General features: G+C 35.9%; 1 protein-coding gene across 2 annotated transcripts in view; it reads left to right on the top strand.

The window, feature by feature from the left end:
* The window catches only part of Apool (apolipoprotein O like), a 67,471-nt gene extending 46,047 nt beyond the window's left edge, over positions 1–21,424 (top strand). For both annotated transcript variants that reach the window (XM_070040120.1, XM_070040121.1), the window contains exons 4-9: positions 3,082–3,136; positions 5,358–5,456; positions 10,237–10,328; positions 11,358–11,471; positions 11,684–11,801; positions 20,874–21,424. In XM_070040120.1, the coding sequence (XP_069896221.1) occupies positions 3,082–3,136; positions 5,358–5,456; positions 10,237–10,328; positions 11,358–11,471; positions 11,684–11,801; positions 20,874–20,962 (567 nt within the window). In that variant the 3' untranslated portion in view covers positions 20,963–21,424. The remainder of the gene's footprint in view (positions 1–3,081; positions 3,137–5,357; positions 5,457–10,236; positions 10,329–11,357; positions 11,472–11,683; positions 11,802–20,873) is intronic.
* Positions 21,425–25,652: the final 4,228 nt, after the last annotated feature.

Genomic DNA, 25,652 nt, shown 5'->3' with positions numbered 1-25,652 from the left:
TATGTACTTGACAAGATGGTTACTCTCTTTAGTCCAGGGAAGCTTTATTTGCTTTTTCTAGAATTTTGTCAAGGATAACTAGAAGCCTGGACTCAGCTGGAACTATTGACAAAAATAGCCACACATGGTCTCACATATAGTGGCTTCAAGGTAGATAAGTTACATATGCTGTTCAAGGCTCTTAAGAAATCAGTGATTAAGAAGCCCTGGATGTACAATTTGCTAAGCTTCTCATCTATCTTCAAATGTCAAATCAACAAGCACTTGTATAGCATTTTTATTTAAAATCAAATCACTAAAATCATCCTGATTTTAAGGTAGGGGCACTAGATGTTACCTTTCAGTAGGAGCAAAGAATTGGTAATGATGTTTAACTTATTATATTGCTGCTGCATAATGTGGTTTAGCAAGTTTTTTGCCACTTAGTATGTACAAATCACTTTTTGTCCTCTGCAGAAAGTTTTTGAGGTAACGTCAATTATTTCTTATGTGGCTCAGCAAAATATTGTCCCCTTCTTGGGTTATCTCAAAAGACCATTTTAACTAGAAACAGCTTTTGAGCAAAGTAGAATCCACCAGACTTTAGACTTCAGTCAGCAATGTGTATTTGCAAAGGCAAAGGAATAAGCTGATAGCATACTGATACTTCATTATCATCACCTAAGCTTACTTGTGTCAGCATATACTCTAATTTATCTTAATGATAATATCAATAGCAATGTTTTTATGATTGCAATGATCCAAGTTTTCCCCCCAAATACAGACTTGATTGTGAGCCCTAATCCAATCTTATGTAAAATAAAGTTCTAAGGAGTCTATGAAAAATAATATCTGTAGGTAAAAGCAACAAATCAACAAGCTCTGGTTATTCTAGATGATTCTTTGAACATCTGATGAATACATTGTGTTGTATTTTTAAAATTCATGATTGTCATGCAATTCTAATAGTACTGGTTGTTCTACACTCCCTTAATGGTTTGATCTCTGAGGAAAATATCCTAATTATGGTCTGAATCATGCTCCTCAGGCTATATGCCAATAGCTACATGAGTCAGACTTAAGTCCTCCGAGACCTAATTTTCTGTAGTGTTCTCAGATGTGTCTTCAGGGAAATCATTGTTCCTGAGAGATCTTTAAATTGCTATTGTAACTGTCACCCAATTTAAGACTGAAAGAACATTTTCTTCTGTTAATATCCTGAAACAAAGAGGTTGAAGGGCACTTTCGGATGCATTTCAGCTTCAGTGTAAACAACTTTTCCTCTCTAATTTCTTCTAAAAACATAATCTATTCCTTAAAAACGTATGTCAGCCTTAAATTACATCCTACCTGAAACTAAGACATTCAATCAATGTTCCTACGCTTTAGTGTTTTGCTACTTAGGTAGCATTGCCCCCTGGTGGTGAAAATAAATTCCTAACTGACGCTAAGGAATTTTTCCCCAGATTAGACAGTAGGTATTTTAATTTCAAAAGTAGAAATTTCTCAAGATAATCCCTCAAAATAAATATGTAAGTGGTAATTAAATACTATGCTTATTTTTATAGCCTTAAACCCAGGAAAAATTTCTGCATCTCTGCTCATTAAACTAAGAGACAAAATTACTAAACCAAGGAATTCCAATAGCAATAATCTATTTCTTTGCCATCTAATTTAATGATGTCTATTTTCTGCTTGGTAAATCTTTATTGATTTTGGTTTTTTATTGCTATTGTAGAGATGATGTACAGAGAGATTACAGTTACATAGTCAGATACGAGTACATTTCTTTTTTTTGTTTGTTTGTCCATTGTGGGGCTTGAACTCTCGGCTTTGGGCACTGCCCCTCAGCTTTTCAGCTCAAGGCTGGTGCTCTACCCCTTGAGCCACAGCACCACTTCCAGTTTTCTGAGTGGTTAATTGGAGATAAGAGTCTAATGGACTTCCTTGCCTAGGCTGGCTTTGAACCGTGATCCTCAGATCTCAGCCTCTTGAGTAGCTAGGATTACAGGCCTGAGCCACCTGGGCCGGCTGAGTACATTTCTTTTTGAACAGTATCAGCTCTTCCCTCCTTTTCTCCTAGTTTTTCCCTCCTGACCCCCTCCCCCACAATTTGTATAGTTGATTTTCAACATAATATGTAGTGAGTAACACTGCTGAATTAGTTTACCCTTTGTGCTACCATTTCTTTCTTCTCACACCCCTCCCCCAAACAGATAAACTTACATACAAGACAAAAGGTACAGAAATCAAAAACAGCGATAAAAGAGTAAAAAAAGCAAAAAAGTCATTTTATAGCAGATAGTTCAGAGGAGACCATATGTTTTGATTGTGTTTTCTTGTTCATACAATAGAATATAGCATGTTGATGATTAAGTTGTTTTGTGACATTTTTTTCTTATGTGTGATAATACCTGTTGCTCAATAAATATAACTGTCTTGGGTTAAAATAAATTGGTTAGAAACAGGTAAATGGAAAGATTTGCTTTAAACCTTTAATCCCTCTAAAGGATTAATATAATCCTGATTTACATTCCTATTTAAAACCAACGTGGATACTAGACTGTGTAGGACAATTTCTATCCTGCGATAAATGTCTTATTCAGGGTTTTTTCTCACCCGAATTGCACACTAAGACATAGTGAGAAGTTAAAACTTTTTTTCTGTTTTGTGTTGGTTTTTTACTCCAAAAATCATTATGTTGCTGCTTTTGTATGCTTATTAATCACATGATGCTTCTGTACTGATGTATACCTCCCTTCATGGTTTATTTGAATTCCAATCCTTTTTCTAATCTATTATAAAATTAGATGATAAATCTTTATGTTTTTTTTTCAATATGCTTTCTGTGAGCCGATTTGGTTACTTCATTACTTTACCCACTTATATGAGAAAAACAGTAAACAAGTATTATTCGTGTTAAGTGGAATAAAAAGCAAGAAATAAAAGGAAGCCAAGTTAAGCTAGTTGTGAATAAATGCTATTTGGACTTGGGTATAATGCTAAGTCAACTTTTTAATATAATCTTGGAATAAAATTATCCACAGCTTCTAAAACATAGATGTCATTTTTCTCCCCATTCCCCTCCTTCTTTTCACTTAGGATGTTTATATTTTCATGAAAAATGGAATAATGGACACAGTACAATTTGGGAAAGGTAGGTAAATGAATGAACCATAATTAAAAATGTTCTGTTGTGTTTTAAAATTACAATACTTGAGTGTCAGAAAAATAAGTATGGTCTATTATTCATTACCAGGCTTTTTTTTTTTTAACAAACTCGGAAAGTAATTTGTAGTGTATTGATAATAATAAAACAATGTTATCTACCATTTATTTTGCAATTATTGTGTGCTAAAGCATTGTGCAGAGCACTTTATATAGTTTATATCATTTAATTTTATCATAATTCTGTGATTATTGCTATCATAATTCCAGTATTTCCATATTAAACATGTGGAAACTGAGGGCTGGAAAGGTTAAGTAGCATAGCTAGTAAGTACCAGTGTCTAGATTCAAACTGAGGTATGTTTTAACTCTATAGTTCATATTCTATACATTTTTTGGCGGGGGAGGTCCGGTCGTGGGGCCTGAACTCTGGGCCTGGGCGCTGTCCCTCAGCTCTTCGGCTCAAGGCTAGCACTCTACCACTTGAGCCTTCCAGCTTTTTTCTTTTTGCTTATGTGGTGCTGAGGAATCGAACCCAGGGCCTCAGGCATGCAAGGTAAACGCTCTACCACTGAGCCACCTTCCCAGCCCCATATTCTATACTTGTAAAGAATGTGTCAGAGAAATGTCTCCACTGATTCTAAGCACTTTTAATTAGTTATTTTCTATTTAAAATAACATTCTTTTTGCTACCAATGATAACCAACCACCTCAGAAATTATATAATAAATTCACCTCAGAATGCTTACAGTTGGAAAGAAATTATATTTGATTCTCTAGTTTGTTAAGGGTGTTTGGCATCTGGTATATCTTTCAATATTCTAGTCCTAACCTAGTTGTCAAAACAAATATGTATGTGGGAAACAAAGATCAGTGAAAATCTTCTTTTGTGTATACTGGTCCTGGGGCTTGAACTCAGGGCATTTTCACTGCCCATAAGCTTTTTTGCACAAGGCTATCATTTTTCCACTTGAGCCATACCTCCACTTCTAGCTTTTTGGTAGTTAATTGGAGATAAATCTTGTATGCTTTCCTACATGGACTGGTTTTTAACCACAGTCCTTAGAATTCATCCTCCTAAATTGCTAGAATTGCAGGCATGAGCTATCAGCATCCAGCTCAGTGAAATTTTAAGAATTTTCATGAAGTTGTTAGCCTGTATATATGAATCATTATGTAATGGATTAAAAATTAATTCAATATTATATTTCTCATTAATCTTTTTTTTAAATGTAATATCTATTAAGTTGTACGAAGAATATTTTTTGATACAAGGAAGGTTTCATGTGACCCAGGCTGGCCTCAACCCATTGTCCTCTTTAGCCTCTTGAGTCCTGGTGATTAAAGGTGGACACTAGCACATCTGACTATCCCTCATCAATATTTAGCAGTAGTATTAAATATTACATATATATACAATATATTGTAGAAGATGCATTTCAGGAATCAGAAACTATTTAGATATATAAAAAGAAAAATATCTGAATTTTTTATTTTTTGTTGGTTGTGGGGCCTGTACTCTGGCCCTGGGTGCTGTCCCTCAGCTCTTCAGCTCAAGGCTAGTGCTCTACCACTTGAGCCACAGCACCACTTCCGGTTTCTTCTGCTTATGTGGTGCTAAGGAATTGAACCCAGGGCCTCATGCATACAAGGCAAGCACTGTACCACTGAGCCACCTTCCCAGCCCCTGGATTTTATTTTTTAATGTTTATTTCTTTTTTGTCTAGTCTCAGTCCTCATGCTGCTCATTGGTTTTAACCACAATCAATGGCTACTTTGAGGTTATTGACAAGAAAGGCCCACTGAGTAGTTTAACAAAAAATATTCATTTTAAAATAGATCTTACCAGTGTGAACAGATAAAGGCAGAACTATTTATTATAGGAATATAGTACTTATACAATCAGAAATTTATAGTAATTCATATTAAGCTGTGTTTTCTAGCATATCTCCTTAAAGAGTAATAAGTGTTAGTATCATAAAGACAAAAATTGCTAAATCAATTATAACAAATTTTATTTTGTAATGAGTATCTATTATCGTAAATTTTTTAGGTTGCTGCTAAAATCATTTTGAATAAATCTTTTGAAGTGTATTTCAACCATTCACTGGTACCTTATTGCCTACCATTATTAAACAAATCTATAACCTTTCTGTATTATAAAATGTATACCTGTAGTCATTTATATATTAATTTTAACTTTTTTTGAGATGCTTATGTCTACTTGAAAAATCCTCCTCGAGATTTTCTTCCCAAAATGGGTGTGATTACAGCTTCAGGATTGGTAGGTTTGGTTTCAGCAAGAAAAGGTAGGTTTTAAAAATATATTCTATCCTTCAATGAGTGTATTAATTTCTAAATTTTGCTCTCAGAGTCTATATTAAATAATATTTCTTGTGAAACTTTTCATTCTTTAGAATGCAGTATTTATGTTTATGATCCAAACTGACAATAACAAATATAGTCTGGAATAGAGAACTGAAACTCTCATACACTGCCAGTAAAAAATGCAAAATGATATAGCTGCTTTGGATAATAGTTTGATCATGTTTCCTAGGTGATCAAAATTCTATGCATAATATGAAAAACTGGTATGAAAACCCTGTATATAATTATTTGTTACAGCTTTACTCATAATCATGAAAGGCTGGAAAGAAGCCAAATATTAAAACACATTAATGAGTAAACTAAATTGTGGTGCATCAATACAAAGGAATACTACTCAGCAGCATAAAGGAAAAAGCTACTGACATATAACAACCTTCAGTTGTAGAAGCCAGCCTATGTATTATTCCATTTAGATAACATTCTCAGAAAGATAAAACAATGATGGGAAAGAACAGAGTGTTGGATGCCAGGGGTTATGAGTGAGGAAAAAGTGCAACTACAAAAGGATAGCATGAGGGGAAAGCAAGATATTCAGTATAAACCACATTATTTGTACTAATAGTTTAGGTACTAATTTGTACTAATAGTTTAGGTACCATGAGTCATTGTTGTTATTTAGTGAATGTTTATAGCATTATACAGAACTGCTGACTGGTTGGATTCTCGATGCTAGCCAGAGGCCAGCCTTGCTAGCAGGCCTTTAAAATGAGAACAGTCTTGGAATGCTTTGATAACTCTTTTTCTTTCTGCACATGTTAAGCAATTCTGTTTCATAAGCCATGGTGAATTTTCTTTGCATTATATCATTTGTTTATTTTTATTATCTTTAAATAGTTGTGCAAAGTGGTTCCAACAGGTCAGTGTATGAGTACAAGGCATCTTGACCGATGTCACCCCCTTTCATCATTCCCTGCCATTCTTCCCAACCACATCTATCTCAAGATGCCTGGTTCCAATTTCACACATGCACATTAAATATTATGACTGTAATCATCCTCTATTCCTCCACCCACCTCACCTTAAGTGAATTTTGGTTTTGACCATCTCTTTATTTATGTTTGGACCTTTCAGCTCTATTTTTCTGGTTATTTATAAAGTAGATAATAGGTAATCATGAATTATAGCCACCCTAGTGTACTAGACAGCACTAGAATTTATGATGTCTGTTTAACTTTGCTGTTACCCTGTATCCAACTTTCCATTTTCTCCAACTCAACTATTGAAGAAAATTGTCCAAAATTTGTTACCTGATTTCTCAGTTAGAAACTAATAGTCCTATGAGAAAGTTTGTAAGAGAAAGTATTCCTTAGATCATTCACCATGTTTCTAGATGTCAGAGCTGAAATAATGTAACCAGTGTTTTTCAGACTCCATGTCTCAAACTACTAGGAAGTAGTGAAATAAATATAATAGATTTCGAGATGTATTTTATTAAAAGTAAAAACAGAGCCAGGCGCTAGTACCTTATACCTGTAATCCTAGCTACTTAGGCTAAGTTCTGAGGATCATGGTTCAAAGCCAGCCCAGGCAGGGAAGTCTGTGAGACTCTTACCTTCAATTAACCACCAGAAAGCCAGAAGTGGCACTGTGGCTCTAAGTGGTAGAGCACTATACTTGAGAAAAAAAGCTCAGGGACAGCAAGCCCCACGACTGGCTAAATAAATAAATAAAAGAAGAAAAAATAAATAGAAAAAGATAAAATAGAAGAGAATACCAAGTATCACAGTGCTTTGTATTTTAATATGGGTAAATATCTTGACACATTTTTTTCTTTCTTTTTTTTGTGGTCTGGGGTTTGAACTCTGGGCCTGGGCACTGTCCCTTAGCTCTTCAGCTCAAGGCTAGTGCTGTACCACTTGAGCCACAGCACCACATCTGGCCTTTTCTGATTATGTAGTGCTGAGGAATCAAACTCAGAGTCTCATACATGGCGAGGCAAACACTCTACCACTGAACCACCTTCCCAGACCCAATATCTTGACACTTGTTTCAGTGAATTATATGTATGTGTAATATGTTGTAGATAATCATGTTAAATTTGGTTTTAATATGAGTCATGGCAAAATGTTTGAAAGATGTTGATTTTATCTAACTCTGTTATAGGTAGAGGTCTAAAGAAATGAAATCATTTAGTTGTTTATTAATATATAGCACTAATTCGTGATTCTATCTAGAGTCCTTCTCAAATTATTATAATAGGACTGTTGAAACTAAATCAAATATATTATCTTACAGACTGTCTTTTTTTGTCGGTTGTGGGGCTTGAACTTGGGTTCTGGGAACTGTCCCCAAGCCTCTTTGTGCACAAGCCTAGCAGTCTACCACTTGGAGCCACAGTACCATTTCCAGTTTTTGAGTGGTTAATTGGAAATAAGAATCTCATGGGGACTTTTCTGCCTGGGTTGGCTTTGAACCATAATCTTCAGATCTCAGCCTCCTGAGTAGATAGGATTATAGGCTTGAGCACTGGTACCCAGCTACAGACTGACTTTTTGTATTAGATAAAAAGATGAAAATTCTGTTTTCAACTTTTAACATCGAACAAGAAAAATTTGTCCTTCCAAGTTCAGGAACAGCATAATGAAGGGGATTTGGTTGAGTTAAAGGAACTTATTCATGAGATATTGAGACTGTAAATTCAAGACATAAACAATAGACATTACAATAATTATGAGTACGACTAAAGAAACTAATTGGGATATATTTAAGTTAACCTAGACCCTTTCAACCCATACCACAATAAACATATTCTAGATTTTGAGGAAAACTACACTAGAATTTGAAACAGCTTTTCTACATATTTTTCCCAAACACAGTCTTTCATAACCATGATGTTAATAAAAGACTTCCAGAGCTGGGAAGGTGGCTCAGTGGTAGAGTAGTTGCCTTGCATGCATGAGACCCTGTGTTCAATCCTCAGTACAACATAAGCAGAAAAAGCCAGAAGTAGTGTTGTGGCTCAAGTGGTAGAGCACTAGCCTTGAGCTGAAGAGCTAAGGGACTGTGCCCAGGACCAGAGTTCAGGCCCTATGACCAACAACAACAACAAAAAAGACTTCCTTGATAATGGTTGAGCCAGATAATAAAATATCTCTGGTTTATAGGTTTCCCTAAACTGCAGTTACCAGAAGACATTACCAGTTATTTTTTCACCTTAGTCTTTATTGATATGCCACATAGGCAATTTTCTTTCTCTTTTTCTTTCCTTTCCCATCCTTCCTTCCTTCCTTCCTTCTTTCCTTTCTTTCTTTTTTTCTTTCTTTCTCTTTCTCTTTCTTTCTCTTTCCTTCCTTCCTTCCTTCCTTCCTTCCTTCCTTCCTTCCTTCCTTCCTTCCTTTCTTTCTTTCTTTCTTTCTTTCTTTCTTTCTTTCTTTCTTTCTTTCTTTCTTTCTTTCTTTCTTTCTTTCTTTCTTTCCTTCCTTTCCCTTCCTTCCTTCCTTCCTTCCTTCCTTCCTTCCTTCCTTCCTTCCTTCCTTCCTTCCTTCCTTTCTTTCTTTCTTTCTTTCTTTCTTTCTTTCTTTCTTTCTTTCCTTCTTTCATTTTTTTTTTGGTGCTAGCCCTGGGGTTTGAACTCAGTTCCTGCCTGGGCACTCTCTGTGTGCTTTTTGGCTCAAGTCCAGCACTCTACCACTTGTTTAACACCACTACTTCCAGCCTTTTTAGGTGGTTAATTGGAGATAAGAGTCTCACAGACTTTCCTGCCTGGGCTGGCTTTGAACTGCTATCCTCAGATCTCTGCCTCATGAGTATCAAAGACTACAAGCAAGAGCCACCAGCACCTAATGGCAATTTTTTAAAGTAGAGTTTGCAAAAGTCATCTGAGAAAACATAGTACTTGCACCAGTTTAAAAACCCATCATCTAATTACCTAGTCATATTTACAGTATCCAAGATAACCAGAAAGCATCTAGGAGATGTATCATTTTAAAACAAGTCTGGTGGAACCGAGTTTTAGTGGTGGATTTCCAGCTATTCTACAGAACTTTCTAGGGTTCAGGGACATATTTATGAGTGGTATGGGGATGAGGGAAAAGGCATACAGAGAGGATATGATATTTCTCTTCCCGCACCTAGGGGTAATTCAAAGAAATTGGCAAATATTTTTTAGGAAAAGTTTTGTATAAAAATGTGTTGAATGACTGTCAGATGCTTAGTTAAGCACTTTTGCAGTGCATTATGTCAAATTGCTTTAAATATTACTTTAGTGTTCCAAATCACTGACATGAAGGAGTTATATGCCGAATAGTCATTTAGTTCTTTCACCTTCCTAAGTACTTAATCTAAGAACATATAAAACAGTCCATTTCCCTTTAAAAACATGGTGTCACAAGCACAGTGGTCAATTAATTCTTTAATATCTTGCTTTGTTAGATATTTGAAAAAATATGTTAAAACTTTAAGCTTCTTGGGAAATGAAAATACCTAGCTTTTTTTTTAAAAAAAAAAAAGAAGAAAAGTCGATTCCTTTTGTGTAGATAATATTAAATTGAGAACATTTTTCTGACATTAGACCTGATAGCTAAGAGCTATTGATTGAATTGAGAGCCTTGGAGGTATTTTAGGTACCATGTTAATTGGTATTATTATCTAAAGAGTAATTTAACAGAGGGTGACATCTTAAAGGAAAGGAAAGAATAAGAGCATCAAGGCTCAGGTTGGTGGCATGTATTTAGAGTTGGGTAATTTGTTTGCATTTCTTAGGTTCTAGGTTTAAGAAAATGGCCTATCCACTAGGACTGGCTACATTAGGAGCAACTGTTTGCTACCCAGCTCAGTCAGTAATAATTGCAAAGGTAAGTTCTTCAATGTGATAGAAAATGTAGCATCTGTTTAAACTCTCAGTGCTACAATATTTAAATATAACACAGCACCTTCAACATTTAATTTTCAGATACATATGCTCAATATCAATACTTTTAAGTAGTTGTACAAAGGAATTACCATTCAACAAATCAGTTCATAAATACAATGCATCTTGATTGATCATCATTCTCCAATCCCTCCCCATCCCAGCATATCAATTCTTCTGCTGGCAAAATCATATTAGCAGCTCAGCATGGTAAATACCATTCTTAATTACATGATCATAACAAATAAAATGAATTTATTTAAATACAATTGAACAATATAAGAGCAGGCTTTAGGATTTAAGTTCAGAGATAGTGAATTAGAATATATGGGGAGAAATAGCACTCCATTGTTGGGCTGTATAAAATTCAACTTTTAATTAATAGAAAATTACATCGGCTGGCCGCTTTTCAGCTGAGATTAACATAATTCCAGGAGCAGCCAACTGATAGATTACAGAGGGTTTTGAGATTAAGAACATATACACACATGGACAGACTGTTTTGAAACCACCTGGAAAAAAGAAACACCTTCCTTAAATGTCTATCATAGGTTTTGGGTTTTTTTTGTCATTTTCTGGTGATCTTACTTTTAAATCTAAAGGCTCTCTAGGATTTGAAGAGTTTCCGTTTGTTTGTTTGTTTTCTTTTACAATGCTAATCATTAAACTCTGGTCCTTACACTAGGCAAGTGTTGAGTGTTGTACCAATGAGCCACTTACTCAGTTCCAGTTTTATTTTTAGCCCATGTTCATGTTCAGAACAGACAGCTTTGGAGCACCCAAGTTTTTCCTCATTTCCTTCTTCCCTCATTTATGAACACTGAAGGTTTCCTACTTATACTTTATCTAGACATTGATATTTTTATTATTGATTGTGATCTAAATGTTCATATAAAATACCTGATAGGAATTTTTTAAATCTTTTTATTTTATCTTTAAAATGCATATCTGACTCACTTTTTGTTTGAATTAGATTACAGGGAAGAAAGCATATGCGACCAGCCAGTACATTTATGGAGCTGTTAAATCGTTGTGGGCAACAAGCAGCAAAAATGAATCACTCTCTGAACCTAAAGAAAAAACTAAGGTAGAGTTTAAATGGACAAGAAAAGTAGACATTGAATTTTGCCTGGCTCCTGTTAGGCCTGTAATGGTATTACTACTCAGATACCAAAGAAGAAAATGAAAGTAAATGAGTACGATAGCAATACTTTGGCACAATATCATTTTAGTATATTCTATTGTCTTATAAATAAAATGGTTTAACTTCTAAATAAAAACATCTTTTTTTGTAAACAGCTAGGAAGCCCCAATGAAACAGAAATGCCTGCAAAAACAACTCAAGTCCTGAATCATTCAGTGCCTTTACCCAAAGAACTCTACTCTAAAACAAAGACCAAATCAGCATTCACCTCAGGTTTGTTTGGAATTATTCAATTTCATTTTTTATTAGCTATTTTTATAGCATTATAGTTGAAAGTTTGAATATGTGTTTTCTTTATAAATGTATTCTCTTAGTTATATGTGTACTTTATTTCTTTTTAGATTATGAGGGACTTTAGATCTAGAATTTTTATAACTACCACATATTCATAACACAGATCTTTCTGTATGAGGGCAGAGAGGAGAACTGACAGGTTGATTGAGTGAAGCATTTAATAGCACTTTATAAATGGGAACTATTTTATTAGGAGGAGGAAAATGTGCCTTTCTAGATTTTATCAATTTTTGCATGTATGAATCACAACGACATAAATACATATCAGCTTCCATTTCTCTTGCTATTTACATGTCAGTTTACTTGTCAGTCTAAGTTTCCACAATCCATAGTTTTACTAACATTAGGTACCAAGAGAAATTTCAGTATCAAATAGAAATAACAATAATTCTATTTATCATTAATAATACTCAATATTGGTAATTAATACTTTGTGGGACCAAATAGTGGCAGTTATAGTTTCTGAGAAAATACTACAATGATTTGTACTATGATCAAAAAGAATGTAGCAGAATGTTGAATACCGTTTCAACCATGTATTCCCATGAACCTACCAGTCCCTGGTTTGCCAATATGAACAGTGTAGATAGGACCAACTAACAGGACAGAAAAATAGGAACAATAATATTCTCTACCCTTTCTCAAGCATGGACTATGTTTCCCAGTGCTGTAAGTCTATTGTTATTCAGTCTTTACCCACAACGCCAAACAATTAAAAACTCTGAGATATCAGTACCTCTTATTTTAAGATGAAAGCACTGACAAGGAGCTTAATAACTTTGTTCCCAATCATACAACTTAGCTTAGGGCTTCCTGATACTAAAGTACAAATTTTTCCATTACTCATAGATTTCCTAATTTTAAGCCAGTATTTAGTCTATTTCAAGGTTCTCCTCTCTCATTTAAAAACTATCACGTGGGTGCACCTTGGTGGCACAGACCTATAATTCTATCAGTTGGGGAACTATTCAATAGTGAATTTAAGGAGAGTGAATTTGAAGGTAGCTGTGGCTACACAGCAAGATCCTGTCCCTAAAACACTAAAAAGCAAACAAATATATTAATAATAATAAATAAATTCACCAAATAGCAAGCCTGATTTGTTTTGCTACTTTCTTCTGTTGGTTTTCCTTGCTAATCATGACAAGTTGCACAGGTAATACACTACAGTTGACCATAGTCCCAAAGGATACAAAGGATCTAGACTGTTTTCTAAGTGCTTATTCATTCTAGAGTATCTTGGTGAGTATCTTGGAACCAAAATAATGCCTACCTAATATCTATCTACCAAAAAGCCAGATGTGGAGGTGTGGCTCAAGTGATAGACTGCTGGCCTTGAGTGAAAAGCTAAGGAACAGGAACAGTTCCCAGGCCCTGAAGCCCCAGTACTGGTGCGCGCGCTTACACACACACGCACACACACACACACACACACACACACACACACACACACACACACGATCCAAAACCTCTGTAGGGTAAAACCAAATTTTAGTGCTAAGGAGAAGGAAACTTATCAACTTGTCAGTCAGAAACTTGGGAGTGCCATACCTAAAAAACAGGAAGGAACCAGAGGATTAATGACTGACTCACTAAAGCTATAACTCATCCAAACTCAGATCAATGCCTTAACTAGATTGAGATGGTAAGTGTTTCTCTCTTCTTTAAAGAGAAAAGGGAAAGGAAGATGCTGGATGCTAGTAGCTCACATTTGTATAGCTAATTCAGCTCAGGAAAATGAGAATACAGATCATGGTCTGAAGCTAGCCCAGGCAAAAAAGAATCCTCAAGAATCCCATCTCCAGTTAACTAGCACAAAACTGTGCTGGAGGGGGAAAACAGAGAGATTGAGGGAACGGTGACATTGTCCAAAAAGAGATGTACTCTTTACCTAACTTATATAACTTTAACCCCTCTGTCTATCACCTTTATAATAACAAAAAATTAGAAAGCTGTTAATAGTTTTTATTTAAAGGCTATTGAAATAATAAATCATTTATCTTATAATTTTACACATCTTTATTCTTTTTCTCTGTATGATAACACCACCTTTAAAAAAAAATCTGCTAAAATCTGGGTACTGGTGCATCACGCCTGTAATTCTAGGAGAAACCTGAGATTTGAGGGTTGTGGTTTGAAGCCAGCCCCAGCAGGGAAGTCCATAAGACTCTTAACTCCACTTAACCACTAAAAAGCTGGAAGTATATCTGTGGCCACAGTCGTAGAGTTCCAGCTATTGAGCAAAAAAACATTCCCTAAAAAGAGTTTAACACAAAACTCTTATCACAGAACAGAAACATGATTTAAAAAAAAGGCAAAGGGAAGCATCATGATAAAAAAAACAAGGCAAAGGGAAGCATCATAATGCCTAGAGCATTGAAATTCAAGAAAATATTTCCCTGTTGAAAATATTTAACAGAAAGTACAATCCTTAATTCCTTTGATGAGCATGAAATGATGCTTTTCTTTTTATATTTTTTTTAAATTTTGCCAAGGTGAGGTACAGAGGGGTTAAACTGTAACCCCTCTGTACCTCACCTTGGCAAAATGTAACTACATACATAAGGTAATGAATATATATCTTGTGGAACATTGTTAACCCCTCCCTTGTTTTTCTCCCATTTTCTCACCCCCAGTCTCCCCCCCCCCCACTGAGATAGTGCTTTTCAACGATAGAAATTGTATGTCCTAGGCTAACTAATCTAAATCAAAGTGAACTACAATTACTTGAGAGTTTTTTTTTCATAATAACCCTATACTCTACCTAAAAATTATAAATCTAAATTCCAGAGATGAGGCTTATAAACATTTCTTTTAGGAAAATTTCTCCAAGGAATTATTTCTCTAATTAGTAGTATCTTACATAAGGGTGGATAAATTAAAATCTTGAAACCTTTTCAAGAATTTTGAGGAATGGAGTTCTAATGGCAAAAGACCTTTGCAATCCAGGAAATTCAAATGAACGGAATCTTTGGCCAGATTCTGGACAAGAATATAAATTGAGGAAGTAAACAGAAGCAGTAGAGAACTTAGCAAATTTATTTACACTAAAAACTGTTGATATATAAAGACACATAGGAGCTGGGAAGGTGGCTCAGTGGTGGAGTGCTTGCCTTGCATGCATGAGGCCCTGGGTTCAATTCCTTAACACCACATAAGCAGAAAAAACTGGAAGTGGCACTATGGCTCAAGTGGTAGAGCGCTAGCCTTGAACTGAAGAGCTGAAGGACAGAGCCCAGGCCCAGAGTTCAGCCCCAGGACCGATAGAGAAAAAAACAAAAAAGGATACATAAAATTATCACATCTGGAGATAAAAGCAAACTTTTCACTTGTACTGAGCAATTACTTCCAGCAGGAGGCATTTGAAATGCATTTGAGAAAACATGATGAGAGCGAAAGTAATGGTGGACTCTTAAGCTTTTTGTAATGAGCCCCCTTCATGGAGTAGTTTTCAAATGAAAAAAGCACATAGTAATATATGATTACCTTGGTTATCTTTAAATGTAGAAAGCAATAATATGTAATAATAGAATTTAATACTGACTATTTTTCATGTAGCAGTAATTTTACATAGTATAAGGTAGTAACTATAATGCGATTTTAAAATATATGTGTGTTTTCTTTGTGATGTAAAATGTAAGGTACTTATAAAACTGCTTGGTTTTGTTGCCTATATTTGTTACTGAATAAAATGCCTATGTTCAGATTAGTGAAGATGAAGACATATTTCCTCATCCCTCTAGATTCATTGTATTCATAAACTGACACTTAGATTTGTAACCCCTTTATACAACTACTTAAAGAAAGTAATATATAATCATTTTTAACTATCAAAAAATTTCCCCAACCCAGTTAAAGGATATCCTGAGTCCAAAATAGACCATCAAATGCACCTGAGGTTAAGAATTCCTAATCTATGGAGAATGACAGTGCTGTTATGAGTAATGAACTCTTATGACCTGGTTGTATTTTTAATGTTTACTCATGTTACTTATAAGTATATCACAGTTTATGAAATCTAAAATGTCTCTAAAAAAGATATTCATAGGAACTGAAAGTATAGCTGTTGGTGGTAGAGCACAACATTGAACCAAAAAGCCAAGAGGCGCTCACAGCCCTGAGTTCAAGCCCCACTACCAGCATGTACCAAAGGGATAGTTAAAAAATGACATAAAGTTAAAGTAAAAACAGGTATAAGATAAAGCATTCTACTGTAATTTTTCTCCCTCATTTATTTTATAAAATGAAAAGTTGGTAACTATGGTTCCCTGTAATCCCGTTTTGAGGAAAGCCTGAGCACAAAGAAGTTTGTGACACTCCATATCAACCACTGGCTAGGTCTGGTGGTGGCACATATCATCCACAAGTAGAAGAATCTTAGCCTAGGCTGACCAGACATAAAGCAAAATCCTACCTCAAAAATAACCAAGGAGCCTGGCACCAGTGGATCATGAGTATAATCCTAGTGGCTAAAATTGAGGATCACAATTTGAAACCAGCCCTGGTAAGAAAATCCATGAGACTCATCTCCAAATAACCACCAAAAAGCTGTGGCACAAGTGGTAGAGTGCCACCCTTGAGCAAAAAATCTAAAGGACAGCATCTAAGCCCTAGGTTCATGCCCCAGAATCAGCACACACCAAAAAAGGGCAAAAACAGGGCTAGAAGCATGGTTCAACTGAAAGAGTGGCTGCATGGCAAATGTGAAGTCCTAAGAAAGAAATAAGCAAAAAGAAATAACTGAAAATGAATCATTCCTTAGGGGAAAAGTATGGCTCAGAAATGTAAGAAATCATTTACACATTAGTCACATTGAGGAAAAAAAGCATATTTAAATTTTAACTTCAGAAGAAATACTTTTACTATTATATTATAAAGCAAATATAAAAAATAGTTATCTCACTGGGTGCCAGTGACTCACACCTGTAATCCTAGTTTACTCAGAAAGATAAGATCTAAGGGTTGCAGTTCAAAGCCAGACTGGACAGGAAACTCCACAAGAATCTTATCTCCAGTTAACTACCAAAATGTTGGAAGTGGCACTGTGGTAGAGTGGTAGAGTGCTAGCCTTGAGCAAAAAAAAGCTCAGAGACAGTGCCCAGGTTCTACACAGGCATGGCACCCAGGTACAGCACAGAAAAAAAAGTGATCTCATTCCCACTCACCATGCACACAGTATGCACCACTAGGCATCCATTATCTTTAATACTAAAAAAAATATGAGTTTGTTACTATAACTCCTATTTTCAGAAGCACCAGGGTTGTTGTGTTGGGTTTATATGAACTTGGCTTCAGTCCTGACTCTGCCTCTTAGCAGCTGAATGACACTGGTAAAGTTACTCTCTGAATTAAAATTTATTTGGGTAATAACTATAACATAGTCACACAATGCTTAAGAACAAGGATATATTTTGAGAAATGTGTCATTAGATGATTTCACCATTGTGCCAACATCACAGTGTACTTAGACAAACTTAAATGGTTAGGTCAGGATTCAGTATGGCTACTTACTACAATCAGGAGATATGGTGAAAGCAAAGTATTTAAAACTGCAGCTGGCTTCAAATAACATACTGATATAGTAAGCATTTTATAACTAGCAGGAGTAAAGTTTGATATAATCATTAAAACATAGTATTTTATGCATGTAATTCAGTAACAGCATTTATCATCATTATCAAGTACTATTTACCTTACAGAATTATATATGGCTATACTTTTGATTGCCAGAGGGTAGTTTTGTTTACATCAGCATCACTCCAAATGTGTAATGTATTGGAGTTGCATGTGACATCACTAGGTACTACAAATATTTTAGCTCAGTTATATTATTATGGGACTGACTTTGTATAGGCTGTATGTCATTGACCAGTATATTATTACTGCATATGTGACTGTATAAAAATAATGTTTAGGTCATGTGTGAAATAATGCATGAAAATAGCATTCTGACTACATACAATCATTGGATCAGTTTCACCATTGATAAACACATTGCTAAATCCATGAAGCAGTTCTCATGAAATCCATCACTAATACAGATTTAACTCCCTACTCCTTGAAGTAATCCCTTGATTGTAGTCAGTCTCCTATAATCCCATAGTTTTAAAGGTTATCTATAAATTAGTTTAGGAATATAAAATTTATAAACCAGTCAATACCTCTTCTGAACACTATACTCACATTGCTAGCTACTTACTCAGTATTGATATGCAGATGTTTATTTAGCAAGCAATTCAAATTTAACATATCTGAAATTTTTTTAATTTTATTTTATTTTATTTGTAAACATACTGTACAGAGGAGTTACAATTACATGGGCAGGATAATGCGTACATTTCTTACCAAGCATTGCAGCCTCCTCCTCTGTTTACCCTTCACCTCCCTTCCCAGCCTCCCCCTCCCCCCCAATCCCAATCCTTCTCCTTCCCCCCCCCTTTCCCCCCCCCCCCGACCGACGTTGTAAAGCTCGTTTTGGACATGACAACTTGTACTTCTCATTGTTGCAACATATCTGAAATTTTTTAAAATAAGTTTTTTATTGTGAAAATACTGTACAGAGGGGTTACAGTTACATGAGCAAGGTAAGAAGTACATTTTTTATTAAGCATTGTTGCCTCCTCCTTTGTTTTTTCCCCTACCATCCCTTCCCTCCCACCTCCTCAACTACACTCACCCCTTCCCACACCCCCAACCTCCCACCTAAATTGTAAAGTTCGTTTTTGAACATAACATCTTGTACATCTCATTGTTGCAAGGGGTCAACCTGTATCCCTATTTAAACACTTTTTCCCTTCCTCTTCCCAAATGATACCAACATCAAATACAGTGAAAACAGGGATTATACTGTGAGGGAGGGACACACAAAGCAACAAAAAAATCACATGGTACCTTAGAAATACATTAGAAACAATAACAAGAAAGAAAAAACCACTTGTGTCCCTATTTGAGGGTTCATTTCGCTTAACATCATCTTATCTGACCTTTCAAATAAGGGAAACCATGGGACCTATGCTTCTTTGGGCCTGACTTACACAACAGATGCTGGAGGGGATGTGGCCAGAAAGGAACCCTACTGCATTGCTGGTGGGAGTGTGAACTTGTTCAACAACTTTGGAAAGTAGTATGGAGGTTCCTCAAAAGACTCCACATAGAGCTCACCTTTGATCCAGCAATCCCACTTTGGGGCATTTACCCAAATGATCACAAACAAGACCATACTAAAGCTACTAGCACAACTATGTTCATTGCATCATTCTTTTCCATAGCTAAGATATGGAACCAACCCAGATGCCCCTCAGCAGATGAATGGATCAAGAAAATGTGATATATATACACAATGGAATTCTATGCCTCCATCAGAAAGAATGACATCACCCCATTTGTTAGGAAATGGAAAGACATCTGAAATTTAACATCTGCATTTCCACAAAATTGCTTCTTTAACATTTTGTCCTATCTCAGTAAATACCAGCTCCATTGTTTCAGATTTGGGGTTAGTTTCCTTTTCACAACATATTTTCACAACATACTCAATCCATTTAGGAAATCTTGCCCATTCTACCTTCAAAATTATAAGGTCTAATCCTTTTTTGTCACCCCCCACTACAGCTGTCACCCAAATTAAAGCCCTTAGCATCTCTCCTGGAATATTGCAACTGCTTCTTCACTGGAATGTCTGCTTCCACCCTTGCTTCCCTGCAGTATCTTTTCTCCATAACCAAGAGTCTTCCTTCCTTCCTTCCTTCCTTCCTTCCTTCCTTCCTTCCTTCCTTCCTTTCTTCCTTTCTTCCTTCCTTCCTTCCTTCCTTCCTTCCTTCCTTCCTCCCTCCCTCCCTCCTTCCCTCCCTCTCTCCCTCTTTCTCTTTTTCTTTTCCTTTCTTTCTTTCTTTCTTTTTCTTTCTTTCTTTCTTTTTCCTTCCTCCTTCCTTCCTTCCTTCCTTCCTCCCTCCCTCCCTCCTTCCCTCCCTCTCTCCCTCTTTCTCTTTCTCTTTTTCTTTTCTTTTCTTTTCTTTCTCTTTCTTTCTTTCTTTTTCCTTCCTCCTTCCTTCCTTTCTTCCTTCCTTCTTTCCTTCCTTCCTTCCTTTCCTTTCTTTTCTTATTTTCTTTCTTTCCTTTTTTTCTTTTCTTTTCTTCTTTCTTTCTTTCCTTTCTTTCTTTCCTTTCTTTCTTTCTTTTTTTCTATCTTTTTCTTTCCTTCTTTCATTTTTCTGGTGCAGTTCCCTGAGATTTTGTACTCAAGGCTAGCACTCTACCACTTGAGCCACAGCTCCACTTCTAGCTTTTTAGTACTTAATTGGAGATTAACCACTCATGGACTTTCCTGCCCAAAGTGATGGCTGGATTCCAGCAGTAGCTAGTATTACAGGCATGAGCCACCAATGCCCAGCAGCAAGAATGATCTTATAAAACAACCTGTCGCTTCTCTACTCAAAATTGTCTGGTAGCTTCTCATCTTAAATAAAAATGATAGCTTTTGACCTAGTCTGATCATATGTCACTCATTGTTCCCCATCATCTTATCTGCTTTGTTGAGCCACATTAGTTTTTCAGGTATGCCCTGGGTCCATTTCAATTGATATATGCTCATCCTGGTAGCCATTAGCCACACATACCAATGGGACACATACCCCTCAACACCTTCAGTTCTTTGCTTACATAGCACCTTTGCAGAAGACTTTCCTGGCTATCTTGTGTAAAACTATAAGTCACTCAAACAATTCCATATGTACCTGCCTGCTTTATACACACACACACACATCATTAAATATATCATTCATATATATATATATATATCATTGTATATACATTATATATGTATATACATTGTATATACATATATATATGTATATACATCTGATATATATTAAGATATTGTGTTTCACCCATATTAGGTCCTTGTCAACAGAAATTATCACTTATTTCACTGCTAAGTCCTCTGTACCAAACTAAGTTTGCTAAATGACTTGTTTGTTTTTAATTATTTTTCAGGTACTAAACAGTTTATATCTGACCCAAAGCTTATGGATCATGGACAGTCCCATCCAGAAGATGTAGATATGTACAGCACTAGAAGCTGAAATAGACTGCACAGAGAGACAGCATAGAGAACCGCAATATGTGTGAAGTTGTAAATGATGGTTTAAAAAAATCATGTACTGGGCAACTGATACTTAGACTGTTCCTTGAAGTGATTCGCTAACCTCTTCAAATGTGCAGTCAAGTAAGTGATGAAAACACAAATTGTGAATGCAATCCAACAATATGAAAGGATTGATGAGACAGCAGAAGTAGAAATAGTATGATGTATTTGATGACTTGTAAGGGAATTTACTAAAAAACAAACGAGAATGAAGATGTGAACATCAATGAGACTAAAATCTGAAAATATGTATGTGCATCTATACATATGTATCTGCTTTGGGTTTCCAAATGTCAGTTGGATTAGAATGGTGTATAGAAAGATGGGTGTGTTCTCTGTTTTGTTGTTGTTGATGTTTTCATTTCTCTGAGCTGCAATAAAATACCCATATTTTATGGCATGTGAGTTTGGCTTTTACTAATTTTGACTCCTCTTAAATATCTTAAAATGTTTGTATTTAAAAGAACTATATACTACATAGCTCCTGTAAGCCTTTTATACCTGTCAAAGTTCACTGGCCTTCCTACTTTATAGAGTAGAAAAATATAATTACTAGACATAACCATTGCCAAATACTTCTCATCTTCTAGACTTAGTGTTACATTTCCATTTCCTGAGAGTAGTGCTTCATAATGTGCTCCTGATCTCATTCATTCCCATGTTTTTTTTCAGAACTGTATTTCATCTTTACTGTCTTTGCTTTTTTCACTCATTTCTTTTCCTCAACTTCTAAATAGCTTCAGCTTTCCTATGTCCAAAAGCAACAATATCAAGACAAAACTACCTCGTCCTTCAAGGTGTCTTTTCTCTTGAGCATCTTCCTATGGTTTCCTTATTTTATTTTATTATAAAGATGCTGTACAGAAGGGTTACAGTTACATGAGTAAGGTAATGAGTACATTTCTTGTTGAGCATTGTTAACCCCTCCTTTGTTCTCCCACTATCTCTTCTCTCCCCCACCTCTATCACTTCTTCCTCCCTGCCCCAAAGTTATAAGTTCATTGCGAACATAGTGTCTTGTGAGTCTCATTGTTGCAATGGGTCATTCTGTGTCCTTGTTTCAGCATTTTGTTACTCCTCTTCCCCTTCCCAAATATGTACATATGACCATATAAGATGATGCTAAGTGAAATGAACCCCAAGATATGGACATGAAGTCTTTTGCTGTTGTTGTTTTTAATGAACTATGTGATTTTTGTTTCCTTTGTATGTTCTTTCCCCTATGGTATATTCCCTGTTGTCACTATATTTGACACTATACCCTGCATCTTCCTATGATTTCTATACATCTGTAAAAAGTAATTTCCCAGCCAGGCAGCAGTGACTCAGGCCTGTAATCCTACCTGCTTAGGAGATCTGAGGATTGCTGTTCAAAGCCAGTTCAGGCAGGAAAGTCTGTGAGGCTCATCTCCAATTAACCACCAGAATACCAGAAGTAACACTGTGGTTCAAAATGGTAGAGCCCTAGGCTTGAGCAAAAAGGCTCTGGGATAGCACTCAGGCTCTGAATTTAAGCCCCACAACTGACAAAAAAGTAATATCCCTCTCTTCCTTGCTTTTAATTGTTCTGTAATTTGCAACATCCTGGCCTACACACATAAATTTTTTAAGATAATTATTGACTCTCACTACCTCCTTGAAACTCACCCCTCCTTTTGCTTTCTGTTGTTTTGTCTTGTTATTCTCCATTTATCTTCTCTTGCTCTTGAAGCCCTTATATATGGAGGTTCCTCAACTTCAGTCCTTGTTTATTTTTCCTCATATATATACTCTGATTTTCAATCAACTTTAATGTCACTACTAGTAATATTTTAACATACACATTTCTCCTGTACTATAGACAAACTTAGATATCTAATTATTAGCTAAATCTACCTAATATCCTTTCACTATCCTAATATCAATATGTCTAAAATTAAGTGATGTCAGCCTCCCTCACATTTCTTTTTTCTTTTAATTTTTTAGTTTAAACAGTAAATATTTTTTAGTGACACTCTCCATCTGGTCACTCTCATTTCTTTTTTTATTTTTCTTTCTTTTTTTTTGCCAGACTTTGGGGCTTAAACTCAGGGGCCTGTGCATTGTCACTGAGCCTCTTTGTCTTCAAAGCTAGTGCTCTACCACTTGAGCCTCAGCTCCACTTCTGGCCTTTTCTGAGTCATTTATTGGAGATAAGAGTCTCACAGACTTTCCTGCCCACACTGGCTTCAAACTGATCCTCAGATCTTGGTTTCCTGAATAGCTAGGATTACAGCCATGAGCCACCAGTGCCCGGCTTCATTTCTTATTTCTCAAATTATTTCTGCTTTCTCTAGTGCTCTTATACCTCTTGTTCAAGCATTCATTGACACATTCCTGGATTCACAGTCACTTCCTGGCTATTCTCACAACTAACATTTTTCTATCTTCCTTCAAAATGTGCTCTGTTTGCAAGTGAATCAGCTAAGAGTATCTTAAACAAAGATGGATTCAAAGCCTGGTGTTAGGTAAGAGAGGGTTTGTGCAGTGGTTCCTAGTGCTACCAAGAGTCTAGACTTTTCACATCCCACTCTAATGTCCATAGCATGCTGCATTCTCATCTGGTCACAAGATTGCTGCTGTATCTTACAAGAGCACCTACACATTAAAAGAAAGGGCAAAGCAGATGTGCAAATATATAAAAATATGAAAATGATGCTTCTGACTTTTTTGACCTGCTTGCTACTGTTGAGATATCCTTCCAGCTTGTTGCTATGCTGTCCTACCTGAGATGACAATTGTGCACCACCGTGCCCTGCTTATTCTATTGAATGGGAATCTCATGGACATTGTTGTCCAAACTGGTCTAGAACTACTATCCTCTTGATCCCAAACTCCTCTATAGCTGGGATTACAGATGCACACTATTGCAACCCAGTTATTGGTTGAGAAGTGGGGGTCTCTTGAAATTTTGGCCTCTACTGGCATTGAAATGCAGCCCTCAAAATCTCAGCCTGAAAGTGGGTAGAATTACAGATGCAAGGCACTGCATTTCTGACTTTTTCAGAAAAGTTACTGTTTTCTTCAGGCACGAGTAGCTTTATACTTGCAGTCCTAGCTATTCAGGAGTCTAAGATCTGAAGATCACAGTTTAAAACTAACTCAGACAAAAGATGAATAAATGCAGCAATAGTACTCACTAGACACTATGTTGAAAATGAATTTTACAACTTGTGGGTGGGCCTGGGAGGGGAAAAACTGGGAGAGAGCAAGGGAAGGAATGACATTGTCCAAAAAGAAATGCACTCATTACTTGACTTATGTAACTAACTTCTCTGTATATCACCTTTATAATAGTAATAATAAAACAATTTTTAAAAACTAGCACAGACAGAAAAATCTGTTCAGACACTTACCTCCAATTAACCAACAAAAGGCAGGAAATGGAGGTGTGGGTCAAATGGTAGTGACAGCCTTAAACAGAAAAGCTAAGGGAGTGTTTGCCTGGAGTTCAAGTCCAAGTACAGATGTGTGTGTGTGTGTGTGTGTGTGTGTGTGTGTGTGTGTGTGTGTGTGTGTGTGTGAGAGAGAGAGAGAGAGAGAGAGAGAGAGAGAGAGAGAGAGAGGTGTTCTTAAAATTGCTCAGAATTCTCTGTATATCTAAATCAGAATTCAGATGGCCACATACTTAGCTCAAGAGAGCTAAATCCATGGAAATTCCTTGGTAAAAAAGGAAAGTACTAAGGGATTTGGACATGGATGTTGAGTTTGATCTAACATAAGTTTCTGCTACTTAAGTCTTCTAGCCTATCTGTCAAGACAATTATCTATCAATAATTAGCCATCTTTCTAAATTCTTCAGTAGCTCAGCATTGACTGTGGAGTCAAGTTCAAGCTCCTTAGCCAGACACAAGGCCCTTTTTGTCTGATCTAAGATTACTATCTAATCTTATCTTCATTCTTATACAACCCACTGCCAAGGTATGTTATACTTATGACATAGCATTTGCTTAGAAAACATGCATTCCTCGTTATGCCTCTTGTTCTCTGCCTCTGCTAAGGTTTCCTCTTAAAATGTTTGTCTTGTGTACCACAAAATAATTTCCTACCCATCCTTCAAATCCAATTCTAGTGTCAATTCTTAATTTTCCAAAGTAGAATTAGGTGTTCTATACCCCCTTTCATGTAGCATATATAGATGAAATTATCCACACAATTAGTATTTCTCAGAGTCATGTGGGTATAGCTGAAGCATACCCTTTGCCTGTGAAATGCATGTCCATAGCAGGAATTCACATATTCTATGATACCAGTTGCAGCTGGATATAAAATACCAAAATAATTATATTTCTACAAGAGACTCACTATCTACTGGGAAGGAGAAAAACATACAACAGAGCTATATGTGGAATCTTCCCTATGTACATGCAAAAATCTTTACAATGTCTTTTTTTAATGTTTTAAAATGTGAAAAAAATCAACGTCCTAAATTTGGTGAAATATAGATAAAAAATTAGCTCAAAGACAAGTATAAGTGATTTTTGAATTACCTACAACTGAGCTTATCCACATTTGTTACTAGCCATTAGAATATTCATTTGTATAATGGTTCATTAACTATCTGCAAAATGTGCTTCAGAATGAAATATCTACAAGATTATTATGATTAC

This window comes from Dipodomys merriami, unplaced genomic scaffold (genome assembly GCF_024711535.1).
Source record: "Dipodomys merriami isolate MVZ:Mamm:240054 unplaced genomic scaffold, mDipMer1.0.p SCAF_3, whole genome shotgun sequence".
NCBI classification, from domain to species: Eukaryota; Metazoa; Chordata; class Mammalia; order Rodentia; family Heteromyidae; genus Dipodomys; species Dipodomys merriami.
Note: the sequence above shows the minus strand (reverse complement) of the source record. Positions and strands in the feature narration are given on the sequence as shown.